This window comes from Parus major, chromosome 2, assembly GCF_001522545.3.
Source record: "Parus major isolate Abel chromosome 2, Parus_major1.1, whole genome shotgun sequence".
NCBI classification, from domain to species: Eukaryota; Metazoa; Chordata; class Aves; order Passeriformes; family Paridae; genus Parus; species Parus major.
This window is the reverse complement of record NC_031769.1, coordinates 22,784,677-22,803,394: the sequence shown is the minus strand read 5'-3', so window position 1 is coordinate 22,803,394 and position 18,718 is coordinate 22,784,677. Positions and strand designations below refer to the sequence as shown.

The 18,718-nt window shown below is 35.1% G+C and overlaps 1 protein-coding gene across 8 annotated transcripts in view; it reads right to left on the bottom strand.

The window, feature by feature from the left end:
* The window catches only part of AKAP9 (A-kinase anchoring protein 9), a 104,000-nt gene that overhangs the window by 22,901 nt on the left and 62,381 nt on the right, over positions 1–18,718 (bottom strand). For 7 of the 8 annotated variants that reach the window (XR_001519398.3, XM_015617738.3, XM_015617740.3 and 4 more), the window contains 10 exons: positions 15,404–15,615; positions 10,905–11,067; positions 8,039–8,251; positions 6,779–6,817; positions 5,359–5,591; positions 4,641–4,760; positions 1,460–1,636; positions 1,246–1,350; positions 680–832; positions 240–419 (listed from right to left, as the gene is read on the bottom strand). Coding sequence is in view for 7 of the 8 variants with exons in the window: in XM_015617738.3 (XP_015473224.1) it covers positions 240–419; positions 680–832; positions 1,246–1,350; positions 1,460–1,636; positions 4,641–4,760; positions 5,359–5,591; positions 6,779–6,817; positions 8,039–8,251; positions 10,905–11,067; positions 15,404–15,615 (1,595 nt within the window). In the remaining variant the exon portion in view is untranslated. The remainder of the gene's footprint in view (positions 1–239; positions 420–679; positions 833–1,245; positions 1,351–1,459; positions 1,637–4,640; positions 4,761–5,358; positions 5,592–6,778; positions 6,818–8,038; positions 8,252–10,904; positions 11,068–15,403; positions 15,616–18,718) is intronic. The other variant, XM_015617739.3, reaches the window with a different exon arrangement.

Below are 18,718 nucleotides of genomic sequence, written 5' to 3'. Positions count from 1 at the left end.
CAAGCAGAAGTAAGGGAGAATAATTAAAAAGAAAAGCAAGCAAAAAAGCATCTGTCATAAACAAGACTAAAAAGGAAAAAAAAAGGTTAGGTTTAAAGCATTGCTTGAAACAGAAGCATTTGCATTTTTAAATTAAGGCAACAATAGAAGACAAGGCAACTGGTGGGGGACAGAGGGTTTTTTTCCTTCAAACTAGCAGCAGAAAGTAGGACTCTGAGAAGGATTTAAGAAGTATGTACCTTGTTGTCAGTCGTGACTTCAAGTTGCTGTTGCAGTTTTGCTATTTGTTCATGAAGATGATATATTTCCTGATCCTTTTCTTGCATGATGTGAGCGAGCCTCCCAGCCACTAAATGATGGTCCTTTATGGCAGCATCTTCAGACTTCTGGAGAGCTAGTCCTAGTATTTCCATTTCATCCTGCCAAAAAATCCCAAAAAAGCATGTTACAGTTGTACTTAGCATTTTCTGCATATTCTCGTGTGAGTATTTCAAGTGTAGGAATTAAAGTGCACAAATTTCATGGAATGACAAGTAATCGTGAGCTTTTTAATATTTTGGCAAGTTGAACGGTGGACTGCCTGAGAAAGAGAAAGAATTTGGTGTCTTGGCATTTTCAAATAACTTATTTCTGTGGAGGGAGGAGACTAAATCTTTGGGCTTCTCTGTTACACAGTTACCTTAAATAATTTGTTCTCTTGCTCAAGTTCCTGCAGGTGCGTAGTGGACTCCTTCCGCTGAATTTCTAGCTGCATGTGCAATTGCTGAACTTCTTCATTTTTATTTTCTAGCTCCTCTCGAAACTGCTCCAATTGTTCCTCAAGATTTGTGACCTATGTTTCCAATAAAAGAAGCAGGAAAAAGAATGGTAGGAAGCCATACTAAAAATTAAATGTTACAAAATTTCCAGTGCAATGCCTACCGTAAACGGGTTTGCTGTACACAAACAAAAGAATGCGTATTTGGTGACATTCAGAGTCCTTAAACTGAATGGAATTTTAAACACCACTAAAAAAATCAGTTTTTCTTAATTGTTTCTGAATTTTTATTTCAGAAACGCTCTTGCAAATCATAAATGTTAACATAGAACAACAACTCTCTTAGATCATGGGAGAATTTCAAAAGGATTTCGACTGCTGTCTAACTGCAAAAAATTAATCTGTATAGTTCACTAAGCTCAACAAAAAGCAAAAACTAACAAACCAAAATATAAGTGGAAAGATGGAAATTTTCACAGGCATTTTACCTCCTTTTCCTTTCTGTCCACAGCTTCTCGCTCAGCTTGTAGTTGTACTTCAAGAGGTAACTCTCCCTTTACTATGATGGTACCAAACTGTTTCCTTTCCTCCACCTATAAGCAGAAATAATACTAATAGTTATCAGATTAAAAGAACACACTGTTTTGGTCTCAAGAAAAAAAGAAAACAGCAAATCCTCGATAAATTTCAACTAAGCAGTACCTTTTGCAAGTGGTCTGCACTGATGATTAAGGCTTGTTCCAGTTCTCTTATCCTGCATTCTAGCTTCTCAATTTCCTCATTTCGTTCTTGTATATCTCTCTGAAGCTGCTCCTTAGAGAGCAAAAGCTCACTGCATTTGTCTGTTTTTTCTTTGAGATGATTTGTTAACTGTTCAACCTGATGACAATATGGCAAGATTATTATATTGTACTGCAGTGGAAGGGTTCGCTAGCAACAGCAACACCATGCATTTTTGACAGGAAGAAAATATTCCTCTTTTTCTCCCATAACGAAACTCCTACTCCTTAGGTGAAACAGAATGTACAGTCAGAATACTGTGGTACTACATCCAACAAATACAAACAGCATTATTCCAGAAGTGCTATGTTCTGTGCCATATCGCCTACTCTCTAGATGTGATCTTGTCCTTCTGAAGCCTTCAGACTCTGTAGTCAGTTAAAAGGAAGCAGCATAGTATCCCTATGCAGCTCACTAAAATGATGCTTGTAACACCTACGGATGGAATGTCTTGACTGTATGGTCAAGATGCTATTTGCCTCAGAGGAAAATCACAGTTCTAAAAATCTGTGACAAAATTATTCAAAAGAAGGAGCTGATTAGTGACATACAGGAATATCTTAAGACTCACTGAATCTTTAACATTGAAGAGAATAGCTATACTTAAATCACAAAGGTCAGGAAGCTTTGTTTTCTTTCTGTGTTCCTTAAATGGGACTAAACAGATGTCATGGATGCAACAAATTCACTTTCTATGGGGGACAAACCATCCAAAACAAACAGTCTGAATCTCAATAGGTCAGATGAATGTATCTCAGAAACAACATTTTTAAAGATTAATTAAAGTAGCAGAGATAGTAATATCTATCCATTTCTAGCTGTAATTCAGAAATTATTATTTGAAATTACAGATAAGAAAGATGCGTAACAAATCCATATTATGATATACAGAGATAAGACCTGAGTAACTGAGCAAGAGACAGGGAAAGTAATCTTTGTCCCACTCAAGAAACTGATTTCAGTATTTACAATTAGGAAGTTACGATGTAGCCAAAAGGTAGAAGACTCAAAGCATTTCAAGAGACAGGAGAGAAGAGGACCAGAACATAAAGTTGACAGGATGGTATTACTGACGTTATCCATCCATGAGTTACATCACAGTCTGAAGTGACCTCAAAAAAGTCCTGAGAGAGAAATGGAAAAATAAAAATCAAGTCTAGAGCAGACTTTATGACAACCCTCCCTGGAACAGGTAAGTTGACAAAGCTGAAACAACAGTAAGAAACAAATTTAGTCATCAACCAAAAATGCTCATGGCATTCACTCAAAGCAGAAGAGGATTTTAAAAAATGAAAAATGTCCAACTACAAAAAATAGAACTACTGTCTCAAAAGCATGATAAATAATGAAAATATATATATTTACAAAATATTTCAAGGAACACTGTGACATCAAAATATACTATATAGTAAGAATATGTAATGCATTGGATAAGATAAATGTAAATCTTTACTGAAAATCCTGTCTATAATTTCTAGCATATCACATTTAACATCACCTATATTTAAACCATCTCCTACATCTGTGGTGCTTGCAGATGTTATCTTACTGTCTACCTACTAAAAAATTCTAATTTAAAAACATCAAGTTCACATCTCAAAACTTTAATCACAGTTAAAGCTGTCTTTCATTTTACAGCATGCTTTAAATTTCCATTGCAGCATGTCTGCCAGCTTAAGAGTGTACACATATATGTACATATAAATCAGAATGATTTTTACATAGAGGTTCTGAACAAACAGGATAATTTTTGTTATGCTATCAAACTTTTCTTGGGAGAATTTTTTTTTTTAATGTGAGAATTTTAACCAGGAATTCATATGCTATCCATACCACAAATAATAAGCAGACATGTAACAAAACAAACAGAAAATGAACATCCTGGATTCAGGAAAATTATTGTGCTAGAGCCTTCCTCCATCTGTGCAAAATATTAGCAGGAGAGGAATGTGCACACTCTTGGCAACAGATGTAGAAGGAAATAGATGTAGAACTGCTCTGTAATGTTATAACACGTATCTAGCTAATTCTAGACAATTCATTGTCCACAGAGGCTGATGACAACCAGTCCCATAGTACTGATTGAACAATGTCATATTTCATTCAAACCTTTATACTAAAATCTATTTAGAAACCCAATAAAGCACAGTTCTAAGCCTGTAAATTCCAAATAAATAAGTACTTTGACATGCTCATCTCACATATAGCAATTTATGTCCTATTACTGTCTGTGGTCCTAAAATATATCCTAGAATCATAAAATGGTTTAGGTTAGAAGGGATCCTAAAGGTCACCTAGTTCAAACACACCTTCCACTATTTCATATAATAAAGAATACTAAATATTGCTCATATTTAAGAATTGAATTACAGCAACTGAACTACTCCAGTAAGACCTTTGATTTGAAAATGACAGTTGAACGCAATAGAGGGCATTTTAATACTGAAAATCAAGCAAGAAAATCATGCAAAAGTATCAGCCTTGATCAAAAAGTAAAACATAATTTAATTGACTAACAGTTCATCAAACAAAATCTGCAAAAGCATTGTAATAGACAGTATTTGCACTGCTGCCACTTTTTGATTTTACTGAGTCTAAGTGTTTTCTGTGATTCCCTTCAGCTACAGTCACTACATTTGTTTCAGTGCCAACAGACTTTCACTGGGGAAGTTCAGGTGCACACACAGAGTGCTACAACATCTCAGGTGTTAAACCTCAGTAACTTGATTCCCTCAGTGCTGTACCTGTGCTATAAAAATGATGTCAAAAAACAACGTAAGAACATGTAAGACTGCTAAAATAGTCTTGAATGTTTCCAGGAACTTTTGAGAACAGTGGATTTTCTATGACAAATTATAGGACAGAGCCTTACTGAAAGGCAAGAAGTTTATGTATGTCTGCTACCAAAACCAAACAGCCTAACAAAACCCCCAAAACTCAGTTCCACCACTTTCCTGCCAAACATTCAATCTCAGGGCATTTACTTTCCTGGCTTGCATATGGATGCAGAGTAGGTACACCATAAAATAGTTTTATTATAATATCTTAACAGCGGTCAACCTGTCATTTATATTCAGTGAGTACAAGTAATAAAATGTGTTACCTCTCTGGTTTGATGTTCATTGACAGGCTGACTCCTTTGTGGAACCTTAAGCTGTTGTTCCAGCTTCTGTATCTCTTGCTGGAATACATCTCTCTCATGCTCTCGGTCAATTGCTTGCTCCTGAAAGTTAAGAAATTATCTGGATGCACCATTTGATTTAAAAACTATCCAAGTTAAGTGCCACCACTTCTAACTTGCATTAATATGAGGCTGGTAACAGTAATGTCAGTATTTATAAGGTAGCAGAACCTACTGCAGACACCATTAACATCTTTATCATTTGCAGCAATAGAATTCATATTTTTAATCAAAAAATCAGCACAGCAGAGACATGTCAAGTAATTTTTTATAAAATGACACGTTTGTTTCTTCTGTTCCAGGTATACCACACAAATGATAGTAAGTAAATATTTTATGATTTCTTCCCTACTTTTTATCTTTGATAAATGTAGAATAAGTAGAAATCAAAATAGAAAAAATCAGAAAAAAAGAACTATATATTGCTTGAAATACAGAGCAAGCATTTTCAATTAATTTTCAACTTTTAAAATTTTATTAAATTCTTGGAATATTAAACAGGAACCAACAATACTGTCTTTGTTTGCTACCATCTGCCTGTGTTTGCCCAAAACTTGAAAAAAATTAGCATTTGTCCCTGAGCCAAACTTCAGCAGCAGTACTCCTCACCTTCAGGATATCTGCCTTTTACCATACTTACATCTAGAAATTTTCTTGTTTTCTCCAGCTGCTTCTCCAAGGCCTGGTTTTGCTGCCTTAAGTCCATTAGTTCTGCATTTTTTTCTTGTTCTAGCTCAATGAAACGATTGACCTGCTCTTCCAAGTCAATTTCCAAGACTTTAACTTGCTTCTGAAGGTCATCATACTCTTTTTCAGCTTGACGTTGTACTTCAATTTTTTCCTTCATTAGCTTTTCTGTTTCCTCCAGTAATTCTGAGTGTAATAAAAGCATCACTTCTTTTAGATGTGAATAGTAAGCAATGTTATGAAGCAAAACCACTCCCCAAGGTATCCATGCTGTAATCTGCAGAAGGATGTGAACTGGCTTGGGTTTTTACTATTTTTCTTTTTGTTAAAATTTATTTTCTTCTGAGAAATAATCATGATAGTGACTGAAGCAAATTTGTATTAAAATTACTATCCTTTAGGTAGTCTTCAAAGGACTGTTACTGAAGTTGTATCAGATCATTTCCCTGCTTAAGTTTCGTATCAATTAAAAGGCCTTTGTACAATTGAAAAGAAAAGAAAATGCATGGGGTCAAACCACAGCTAGAGTCAGCACAGGAGTTAACAGTGATGCACAGAAAACCCAACCCTCTTCTCATCCCCATAGCCAGTAAAATCAATCCACTCCCAAACTTCATTATTTAATGTGATATGTATAAATTGAGGGAAATAACTCAGCGAAGTTGCTGGGCAGGCAGAGAGGAAAATTACTGACCTGCAACTGGAGCTTGCAAAATCAGTGACTGCATGAATGCCCAATTTTGAGTCATCATGAAAAAGCCAGCAAGCACATACACAGGAAAGCCCCAAACCACTCTAAGACTCTTAAGCCACAGCCCACTGAAATGCCTATTAAATAACCATACGAACCCCTTGAGGTAAAACCCAAGCGACAAAGTGCACTTACTTTTGGAGAATCTTAAAAACAGGATTGATATTTATAGACAGAAACAATAAAATTTACTTTCACTAGAGAAGAAAGATCCTTCAGGCACCATCATCTTACATCATATTTAACCAATTCTCATTTCTAGGTAACCATTATATACCAATATAATAAGATGTTTAATTATCACAGTGTATCACTCAGCTGTATTTAGAAATAAAAAGAAATAAGACTACAAAAATATCTCTCAAATACCATCTAAGTAACTGCAATTCATAGGTGAATAAGATGATGGTTATTGATGAATTTGCTCATTATGTTTAGAAATTATAAGAAATGTTGTTAGCAAAATGTAGAACTGAGTATGAAAAACAACATCAAAGCTGCAGGCCAGTAAGAATTACAAGTAACGTCAGTAAGCCAAAAGCCCAATAATCCTGATTAACAATGTCAGTACGTGTAAGTCTTCCACCCAGTTACAGATTGGCCATGCAACATACAAACACACCTGCTTGGGAAGCTGCATCGATTGCAGCATCTACTAGGCCTAGGAGAATAGAGAGAGAGAAAACAAAAAAAAGAAGCAAAGTAATTCACATGCCAGCTATAGTTTTCTTGTGGTGCAACAATGTAAGAGAAAATGAAGCCAAAGATAGATGTGGCATTTAATGACAAAGTTGTTGAGATAACTTAGGGAATGTGACAAGTTATTCTGGTATGCATGATATAAGTACCTACACATATTTATAGAATTGCTTATCCTTACAGCTCTTAAACCTGAAAATAACTTTTATTATATTTAGAAGCCTGAACCATACAAAAATTAACTAAAGTAGCATCATAGACAAGGATCTTCTTTATTACAGTGTAGGAAGCAGCAGATTGTTCTTAAAACTTTGTTGTTACAGAAAATTGCAGGAAATTGCAGATACACAAGATGTGCAATCTCTAAAAATGGCAACATTATAAACTGGAATAAATGTCTAGAAATTAAATAAAATGATAACTTTATCCTGCTATTTACAGTGTAAGCACTGCAATCCTTGAAAGATCGGTACTTCTTAAAACACTAGTGTTCTAATTTTCTTCCCCTCTCAAACATGAAATATTAATTTCAGTTACTGGTTTAAGGGAGAATTAAAAGACACATTTACTTCATGAGGGTAAATGCTTTTTTTTTGAGTAAGCAGTTAGTTAGATTACATTGACACGGTATATATCTGAAATTTTCACCATGAGGGCTGAAAGTTTTCATTATTGGTAGATAAAAGGCTTTCCTTATCATGCAACTGTTGTGCTATTCTTCCCTGAAAGAGGAATTTATTAGAAAAGTTTATCTTCTGTGACTTAAATAAATACAGTCATCACATGTAATGCAGTCATGTTCTGGTAGGTATGCTTCCTAGTCTGTCTTTAAATCTGTTTGGAAAGCATTTAGACAGTATTTTTACCCATTGTTGCTATTCTATCTCCAGTGTTGATCTAAATAAAAGCAGATTTTTGCAGATAAAGCTTTTTCTGGCTTAAAGAACAACAGTAACTTCTCAATACTTATAAAAATTCAGTCACCTCCGGTTTAAAAATCAAGGAAAGTTCTCATTAACATTAGGCTAACATTAGGCAATAGGTGTGAAAATTTCACAGGTGGCCCTATCACATTTTTATTAACAATCACAAAGGCAATGGGGAGAAGCCTTTGCCAAGACTACTTATTATTTTATTTGGAAGTATAAGCAAATCTCATAGAAAGATTGTGATGAATACATACGCTGCTCTACTGGCCCCGCCTCTGCTCTCATGGCGTCCTTCTGTCTGGAGAGTAATTCCTTTTCTTCCTGGACCTGCTGCTGTTCAGCCTCTAACTCCTGCAATTTGTTACCTGTACACAGCAGCTCTTGCTCTAGATGGTCAATTACATCTATTTTTTCCTGGAGTTGTTTTTCCAGAAATGCTTTCTCATCTGCATAACCATCAATAAGGCCTGTAAAACATAGTTTGGAGGCAGATTTAATAGACAATCAAATATTGTATTCTGGCAGGCATGCACATGTATGTTAGATGCTCAACACCTGACAATTTGTACTCCTGTCCTTGCTATCCTTTCATGATGGACAAATTACAGACAAGATACCAGAACACCAAATATATCTCTCAAGTTTTACTCAGCACAAAACCTCTGGAGCAAACAGGAACTCCAAAGCTAAGGAAAAATATGTATGTAATAAACACAGGAGAAATATGAATATAAATAAATTCAGTATAAATCACTACAAGTCCAGGCTTGAGTCAGTATTAAAATGGATATTACCCTACCCTGAGAATGTAGAATAAAGGTGTTTTCATTTGTTAACCATGCAGACCCATCTTTTTTTCCCACATTTGAATTCACAGAGAACACACACATATACGACTGGATATTGAAATAGAAAATACTGAATGAGTAACATAATTTGTAACATTTCAAAACTTTGAAACAATATAAACTCCAGTGGTTATTCCCACTATATCAGATGCTGTTCACAATAAATACTTAACAGATTTGAAGTTGAGAGGGCATTCCCAGGTTAAATGGAATGCACACTCCCATATAAAAGTTACGAAGTCTGCTAAAATCACACATTGTGGTATTTACCTCTGCCAGGTTGTTTTTTTTTTTGAGATGTAATGAAAATTGTCAGAGTTCAGTGAACAAATTTACATTAGCTTTTCTATCACATCAGATAAGTCATATCTGACACCAGTAAAACACGAGAGGTTTGAAAATGTCTCAGCTGCAGCAGTTTTTGTGATAAGAAAGAAATGATCACAAATGACACATTTAATCTCAAGAGAAGACAGAGTACCATCAGATGTATAATGAACTAAGACATTGTTCTGCATATCTACCTAAGGAATTCGATAAAAGAATGTAGTTTGTCAGAGTATGCTCACAACTTGGTTCAATGGGCAGAAATCAAATAGAGACTTCTATGACATCTTTGTTTTGCTGTACCAACATCAACAAAAAAGGTGCCAGACATTTAAAAATGCATCCATTTCAAATGCACCTAACTTACAACTGTGCAATATATTTATCAAGGGCTAAAACTAACATCTAATTCTGTCTCTTGTATTCTAGAACTGTTCACGAACCAAATCAACAAAGCTATTTTCTCCTAATATATGGAACTTTTACTTTATTATTGAAGATTTGTGAATAAAATTTTTATCAGGACAAAATATACTCCTCCAGAGAAAGCAGCAACATATAGCTGCCTACATTCTGAAATTCTTCAATATAAGAATTTTGTAACTCCATCTGTGTCAGAATATAAATTCTTAGGTCATTTATATCTTGTGGAAGAGTTCTTCATATTTTTGCATGTTAAGATGTGCTCCAAACAATCTTCCTTCACTCTTAATTTAATCTTTAAAAAAAAAGAAACAAAAAGTAGTAATGCCTATTTCAGATTTTAATCTATTCCCTCTGAAATAAATTTTCATCCTTTCTGGTTTTGCTAAAGCTACTGAAATGTTGCAGCCAGTACTGCTGTTGCTGACACACAACATTTATGCTGTATGAACTGACAGGCCACCAACTGTCCCTCACACATTTTAGACACATGGCTTAGAAACCTGCACTGCTTTTCAGCTTATGCGTGCCCCAGCTATTAATAGCAGGTGGAATCACAATGGATTATCTGTATGTGTAAAAAGAAGAGGAAGCCTGGCAGGGTAGCATTCTCCAGGAGTAACATTTGACTATCAAACCTCACTCTGTGCTCCTTCTTTAAAACAATGATGTGTGCTGAGCTTCAAAACTATCAAAAATATCTCTCTGCTTACTACTACAGCGATCCTATCTATAGAGCAGGTGTTTTTTGCATCATTGTGTCTGTCTGATTTGAACATGTTTTCCTGATATCAGAATAGATTATTAGATTTCCCCTGTTGTAAGACCCTACAATTTTTAACTGCTTCTTTAATGCAGTTGCAAATACACTTTTTAAAAGATCACTTTAAACAGTGCAAACTGAAGCATACCACCACCATATAATCACATCCAGAGTAAAGATTCTGTGTCAAGGTCAAGAGACAGCAGGCACAAACTGAAATGTGGGAAACTGCATTTCAACATATGAAAGCAAGTTTGGGTTTTTTTTCCTTTCCCCTCACTGAAGCTGGTCACTGGAACAGCCACTCAGAGAGGCTGTGGACATTCAAAACTTGACTGAATATGGTCCTAGGCAAGCTGCTCTATCTGATCTTGCTTTGAGCAAGGGGCAGGAATATGTTAATCTCCAGAGGTGCCTTCCAGCCTCAACTATTTATGATTTTAAGTTGTTAACATTTAAGCTTGCACAAACAAATGTTATGATGAAGTAAATTCATTTTGAGGATCCAAACGCATACACAACCTATTATTTTTAATACTGTCATGTATATTTTCCAACAATCTGAATCAAACTTGGGAAACAGAATCACAGTGTGGTTGATGTTGGTAGAGACCTCCAGAGGTCATCATGTCCATACCTATACAGAAGACTGATAACATTCGAAAATTTGCAAAGAAATTGATCAAATTTGCAATTTCTTTACACAATGAATAAGCAAGTAGGTGCAAAGTCTGACAATTCATCAAAAATGCTACTCACCTTCAGCTTTGCTAAGCTCCAAAGCCAACTGCTCTCTGGCTTTGGTTTCCTCATTGAGACGTTCTTGTAGCTCTTCCTGATACCTGATAAATTCTGTGGCCTCTTGTTGCTTCTTGAAGGACTCTCGCATGAGCTCTGTCTGAGTAATTTTAGCATGCTCAAGCTGTCACAGGAAAAAAATTACAGAAATGAGATGAACACCTATTCTATCATTCCTACTTAATTCACAGTTGCTTTACAGTGTGATGGGAAGCCTCACATAACTTCACTAGACATTTAATAAAATTTCTTTTGATCACTCATTTGCAGAGTACAGGATGAAGACTAACTTATAAAAGTCTAAGCAAACAGGCTTTGTCAGTAGAGTGAACTTCATGAGCCACCTGGCTAAATCCGTGTCTTTGTTCCGGTAACTCCTGATTTATGAGTTTACACTACATTCACCTTTGTTTACACTTGAGTTTTGCACTAAATACCAGTAAGCTACCACCCACCATACACTTAGAATTGCTAAAGAAACATTGTACAAAACTCACAGAAGTCTTATTAAATATGGACTGAAATGGTGCTTCACCTCTTTTTCTCCTTAACACAAAGATTGATGAGAATACCAAGAAAATGTGAATTTTACAAGTATTGCACATTTCAACCAACAAGGCAGCAAAGCAGTGCTTCTTCCAACAGTGTCAACCTAGCAGGACTACTAAGGATTTTTTTTATTCTCCTCCACTTGTCTGGTGGGTTAATATTTAACAGGTACTGACACAGATGCAGCACAGTTTCACTGTGCTACTATCCTGAAGTACTAGAAAACCATGTCACATTAAATTGCATATTTACAGTTTAGATGTATCTAAAATGATAATTTCAAAACTAATTAAAATTAGAATTTAAAAAGTAAAATAATGCATAAAGATTAAGCATTGTTTAGAAGTTTAGATTACACACCATGTCCACCTAAGATAACTTCAAACTGAAATCAATTATCAAAATCTTTACTTCTCAACTATTAACATTTATAGTCTACAGTCACCTCTGAGGGACACAAACACAAATTGTTAGACCTGAAGTCTGCGTGAATTTTTTGTGTGGCTTGTATTCAAAATAAGACAATTTAGTCTGAGTAAGAACAATAGATGTCAGAAAATGAAATAACATGGTTTCTGCACCTTTAGTTTTGTTTTGTTTTTTTTTTTACTTTTTAATATTCTGGTTATTGGAAGATATTTAAAAGGTATCTGTAACATCTACAGTTACCATAAATTATTCTGTCTCTCCATTTCTTAAAAAATAAAAGCTTTCTCAACAAGTCCCGCTAAGATCATGAATATGAGGAGTTTGCTTTAAAAGCTCAGAAATGTGTTAAGGAATATTAAATAGAACAGTGCACACAAAATTATCCACTTACATTTTGAAAAGAAAATCTAAGACTAATAAATACATTCTCTTTTATAATGCACTGAATTTAAATACTCCATTTATTTTATTTTTCTTTTTTCTTTTTCTTCTTTTTCTTTTTTCTTTTCTACAGCATTCCTTTTCAGATGGGCATAATTAACATGTTCATGTTAATTATTTATTCTGACAGGGGTTAAAGAAAGGTCTAAATACTGAAACTATCTGCACTGGTTTGAGATATTTTTAAAAATCACAGAGCACCCTTACTTTATGCTTTTATTTGCAAGTGCTTAATGAAAAACCCACCTCAGATAAAAGGGAAACATATGATAGATTTACTGTACATAAACAACTGTAAATGTGGCTTCCTGAAATGCATTAAATATTCCAGTTAAAACTCAGAATAAAAACTATTCTCCATCTTTTTGCAGTAATAACAACTCAAACTATTACTAAAAATATCACAGGGCAAAACCAAAAAGAAGTACAAACACAAACATGATTTTTTAAGATCAACAATTCCTCCACAAGATCACTTCAAGCAAGCTGCCAGCTTGTGCTGGTTACTGTTACTAGTCAGCACACCAAAGCTAAAAGGAAAAACCTTTGACTGCAATCTCTCCCCCACTGTGAATTATTCTCAGTGAGAAAAAATGAAATGCAATTAGTAATACTGAAGTGCTTTAAAAGGAGATCTCAAATATCTGGAACTTAACATTTTTCTGTGTCTGATAAATTTCTTATGTTAGAAATTACCAGAGAACTGTATAATTAAGGTTTTTTCAGTGCCCACTGAAAACTGATTAGGAAAAGGGCCTGCCAGCAGTAAACTTCAAACAACAGAGACAAGTTTATATAATTTTTCACAGCATTTTCTTCTGTTTAAGCTTAATTTCTTTTAAAAACTTGTATACTTACTGAATAGGGAGGTGTAGGCAATGAGATTTTAGAGACAACTTTTAAAATGTGCCCATTTTTTTTGTGGCTGAAGTGAAAAATTGAAGTATTTACAACTACAGAATTATTCTCATCCAAGTGTTCAGTGAAAGGAAAAGGGTATGGTAAAGGCACACGAGATTCAACCTCATATATATCCTCTTCTTGGCCTTCAGTCCACAAACCACTAAACAGATTAGATGCCCAGTAGGTACGGTAAGAATCCATTCCAAAAAAATATTGCTCTTGCTGTCTTCTCAACTGTCCCGTGGATATTTTGCACTAGCTAGGCTGGCTTTAGAAATTTCTGACAGGAATTTGTAGCAGAACATGTGCATTTAACAGTCTGAAGACACATATCAGCACAGTCGGTGAAAAACCTACTCAGGATCTGTAGGAAGCCTCAGATCACTTTTCAAGCTGCGTAATTCAGGGGTGCATTAATCCCAAACAAAGATGTACAGGAAAACTTCATATGGTCCCTCCTAAAAATCCTTCTTAGAGAAGTTTCAATTGAAAAAGCAACAGAAATCTTCCAATAGCAACTGGCAAGTAATTTCCAAGGCAAGGAAGTAGAATTTTCTTCTACCTGCACAGGAACGCTGCAGCAGACAAACAAGCTAACAAAACTGAAACTAAAAATTTTCCAACTCCACTATGGCAAATGAAAGAAAAATACAGGTATGTCATTCTTTGCATTCATCCTTGTTGCTGGAGTTAACTCAACAGGAAGAGCTTTCTGAAACTCTGCTGGTTTAAAGGCTTCCTGCTTGTATGTCCCAACTGAAAGAGTTCAGGGGAGTGGCCCAGTTTATTTCCCTATACATAACACCAGCAGGTGGAATTTGAATTAATACACCCACTGTATGCCTTGCCTCAAGTTTCAAACTGCACTTCAGTTCTGAAAGTGTGTGTTCAGACAGGTCTCATACAGTTACTTTGAAGATTTTGCCAGGTTTTCTCTGACTCTTTTAAGTTTATTTGAAGAAATGGGTGCATGTTTGTACACAAAACACAGCTGATTAGAGGAAAGGTTATAATTTTTTCTGCCCATAACCAGTTTTAGATTATAAAAATATCACTGACTAGAAAAAAATAAAGGATTCAGTTTCTATAAAAATAATTTTCAAGTCACCTATGTATCCATGGTATATACAAGAACTGTATATAATCCAGGAAGCAGACATTGCAAAGCAGACAAGCTTGAATGCTCGCAAAGCCCCTCTACAGAACAGCCAGAGAGGTCAATATTTATATTATTTATTATATTTATATAAACAGAAGGATTTTTAATTAACTTAAGGAAAAAAACCCCGAACATATGTGATCATTAGGGATAAATCCACTGTTGTATAATAGATATTAGTGAAGAAAATGTGCTTGAATCGTAACTCTGTCGCTGATATTGGCAAAGTCTCAGCTACAAAGCTATCAAGGAAAATACTTTGACACCTTCAAATTGTAATGTGCACAATCTGAAAGTGAAGCCCATGATAAAAGCAGTGTGATTTGAACTGACCTAGGTATATAGTTCCTATTTCAGTTAACAAGGAAGCACTCCAGACAGCAACTAACATCCCACCATACAAAGTACTCCAACAGCAAACTGCCTCTTTTCTGGATACTATTTCTGAATCACATACCTCACATAAATGCTGGAGTGTGGACTCCTTTTCTGATAGCAAGGTGGATATGTTCTTAACTGGCCCTGTTTAAATCATACTTGGAAGACACAGCAGGAAAGCTCCACCTTTTTGGCCAGTCAGTTGACTAAAATGTTTTCAAGAGAAGCAGACACAGCTCCCATTAATCCCCCATTTTCACAAGCTCTGTGTGCTCTGACACCTCAGACACTTTCTGATCTCAGTTGCAGAAGAATGCTGTAAGATCCGTAAGAGCAATGATAGACTGCCCTAGATTGGCAAGGATGTCTAAATTCAGGCTTCCTCTGCAGATCAAAGCAGATTTCTAGTAGGATAGTAAATTTATCAATAAAGTCACGCTGGAGCAGTCTTTTTTTGGGTGGAGGCACCTGAAGCATTGTTACAGCTATCAAAATGAACCTATGGGTTTTAGACTTATGAAATCACAATTGTAATAAAAATGAAGAAAAAAGCCCAAATGAGACACAAAGTTTAATGTGCTTCTCTATTAAATCACCTCACCTGATTTGAAGTTTCATTGATAGCTTCCAGAAGCTTTTCAACAGCCGCCTGCAGTCGAGAACTAATATTCAGAATGAGCTCTTCATTTTCAGGATCTATTTCCATCCCACTTTCTGCAAGATGTTGGCTCAGCAATCCTTCACCTGCTGCTCCTGACCACATGTTAATATCATCATCTCCCATACTACTACCATGATATAAAGAACAGGACTCTGAGGAAAAAAAAAAATTGTTACCTTTTCACACATACTCTTCGTAACTGCAAACATGAAAAACTGTACAACTGAGCTACAATGTGAAAGACAAGTCCAAAATGATTAAAATACTCATCTTAGTCACAAAAACAGAAAGGGAAATATTGCATACTAAAACTCACACAAACAAGACAAACAATGTGTTAATTAAAAAGAAGCTGAAGTGAAAGAGAAAAGGAGATATTAACAGGCAATATTTTAGACATACTTTCAGTATGCTTAGGGGCTCTGATGCTCATCTTCAAACCTTTGTTACGATCAGTAAACCTTACTACTTAGAATAACTTGCAATAATACTTGCCAGATTGTCTTTAAAATACAAATCAGTTAGAAAACCCCAAACAAAACCAAAACCAGACTGTCAGTCCCTGTTTCACCAACACCCAATTATGTTACTACACATTAACACAAAACTGTTCAAGTCAGTGAATCAAACTCAAGTGAGTAAAAGGAAAGGCATGCATGCAATTCAGATGGCTTCTTAGGACAAACAGACTGGAATACAGAACAACAATATTCAGCATGGTTATTAGTAAACTGAAAATTTACTAAAATGGGTAGCTGAACAAAGTACAGTGCAGCAGGACTGCAACTGTTTGTGCTGCTGGGCCACCTGGCACCTGCATACTTCTCAATCTTCCTGAGGTCTGATTCCTTTTAAGGACATTATCCATTATTTCTGAAAAGCCAGACACACTAGGTTTGCCTATGGTATTATTAGGCATATAGCAATTCATCTAGAAAACAGAAAATTTGCCATATTTAGAATTCAAGGCTGTATTTAAGCAATGCAACTGAAAGCAAAGTCTTGAGATATTTTAAAATCACACTTTTGGTATGAAAGAACAATACAGTAGGTATATCCTGACAGTAGAAACTATTATTGATAAAGTCTTTCAAAAACAAATAAGTGTTATGTCCTTAGACTGACAGATCTGAAATGTCAGAACTAAATGCTACTGGCAAAGGGTTTTTTAAAATGACGTATTTTTTTTTTAAATGAAGCACCTTTCTGGAACATGTTTAAAACAAATATGTTGGTATGATGCATTTTTTTAACACTTAGATGTTTTTGCTAAGAATTTTCTTAAAAATATCTTATTTTTAAGAAAATGTTCCTTAAATGAATTAAGAATAGTCAATGCCTGTTAAGCAATGAAGTTACAATACTGGGTTATCTTTGAATTCAAGTTCCTGGTTACTCCACGAATTGTGACTGCTGAACTAGAACAGTTTGTTTAGCTACAGAAATGGAATTGAAATCACAACAGGTCAATCTCACAAATTGCCTTTAAAAACATAGTTAGGTCTTGTTGTTTTTGCCTCCCAACCAGGCAGGCAAATAATATTGGCAGTCGTATAAATGACATGAGAACTCTTGTTGATGTTGTTTGTTTGAACCTATCAAGCAAGTCAGATTCTAGTTTTGAAGTTTGTTTTTAGCTTTTTTGTAACAAGCTGCAACATGATTAACCACCTGGTGTACTTAATATACATTCCTACCTGCAAGTATTCTGACAATAATATTTGCAGCCATATATATGACCCATACACAACAAACTAATCTATAATGATTTTTATTAAGGAAGGTTTCACTTGGTTTACTTTTCTCTTAAAATTGCTAAGATTTTTCAAATGCAGATGCATTTAGTAACTTTTTTCTTCTGGCTGTATTATTACTGTTTCATATCTCCTTTTAGATATGTGGGGTATAATGTTGCAAACTGTTTTCACACTCCAAAGGGAAAAAACAGAAGCACACTATATGCATGAATAGAACGAATAACCAGATGGATACAAGATACATTCACATGGCACCTTTCATCTACACAGGATTTCAAAGCACTTTTGAGAACTGCACTTTGGAATGTCAGTCATAAACTCCTGTTTATGTGGAATCATCCTACCAGTGGCTAGCAGTCATTTTCTGCCAGCACACTAAATGGGTTTATAGACCATAAAAGCTTTCCCACAACACCCTAATATTCCATCCCCCTGCAGTACAAGGAAGGCTGCAAAATTAACAATTCTGCTTTTTTTATTCGATAGCATTTTGATGTCTTACCACCCAAATTTGGGCTGAGTTTGGGTGTTTCAAAACATCAGTATTGATGCAGAAGCTTTAATATCCTCAGAGTAGAAAGGACCTTCATTTGAGATGGACATCGAGCAGCATAAGTATTTCCAAATGCTGTGCCAAAGTATTGGTTAAAGACTGAGTTGAAGGAAAATATATTCCCTACTGAGCCACCAACACACTTACTGCAGCACCTGATGCTCTTTGGAGGGCACACATCTTAAGAACTGACCAGGTAAGACCCTGCTTAGCGTCAGAGATCTCACAAAATAAAAGCCCACAGTACAGTAGCACAGCTATAAACAAGATAAAACAATGACATATTAGTTATTGCACAATCTAATCTTTCCTGATGGAGTACAAATCATCTAGGTAACGTTCTGGTTTTCCTTCTCAGGTTTCACCCATAATTCATGTCCTGTCACCCTTCTATTTCAGTAAATTATTTGCTTGAGAGGTACATCTGAATTGTGCAATGATGATTGTGTGTAAAATACAAAAATAAAGACTATACAAAATGACTGCAGAAATGTGCAGTTGGTTGCAAAATCATCTGAACTGGCTGTCTAGAAACTTCTGAAAAAAACCTTAAAAACACTGATGGCAGCTCAGAATGTAATTTTTAAAAGCCAGGTTCAGAATAAGTCTTTTACATTAATAATCTCACTAATATTATTATTTCTTCTTGCCAGTAACCAAAACAGTACCAACAGGCTTCCATGAACTCATAAGAAGAGTTAAAATTCCTATTTTGTTTACGACAATTCTTTTGTAATTTGCTTCCACTTCTTTTTGACAAATACAAAATAAATCAACATTAAAACATCATTTTGTTATATGAAATATCTCAAAACAAAACATCATAATTTGCCTGAAACATAAATATAAAAAATGAGGAAAGAAAAAGTGAGTTGTCACCAAAAGCATAATTTGGCACACAGAAACTCTAGTAGTCTCAAAGGTAACAAAACCCCCAAAAAGTAA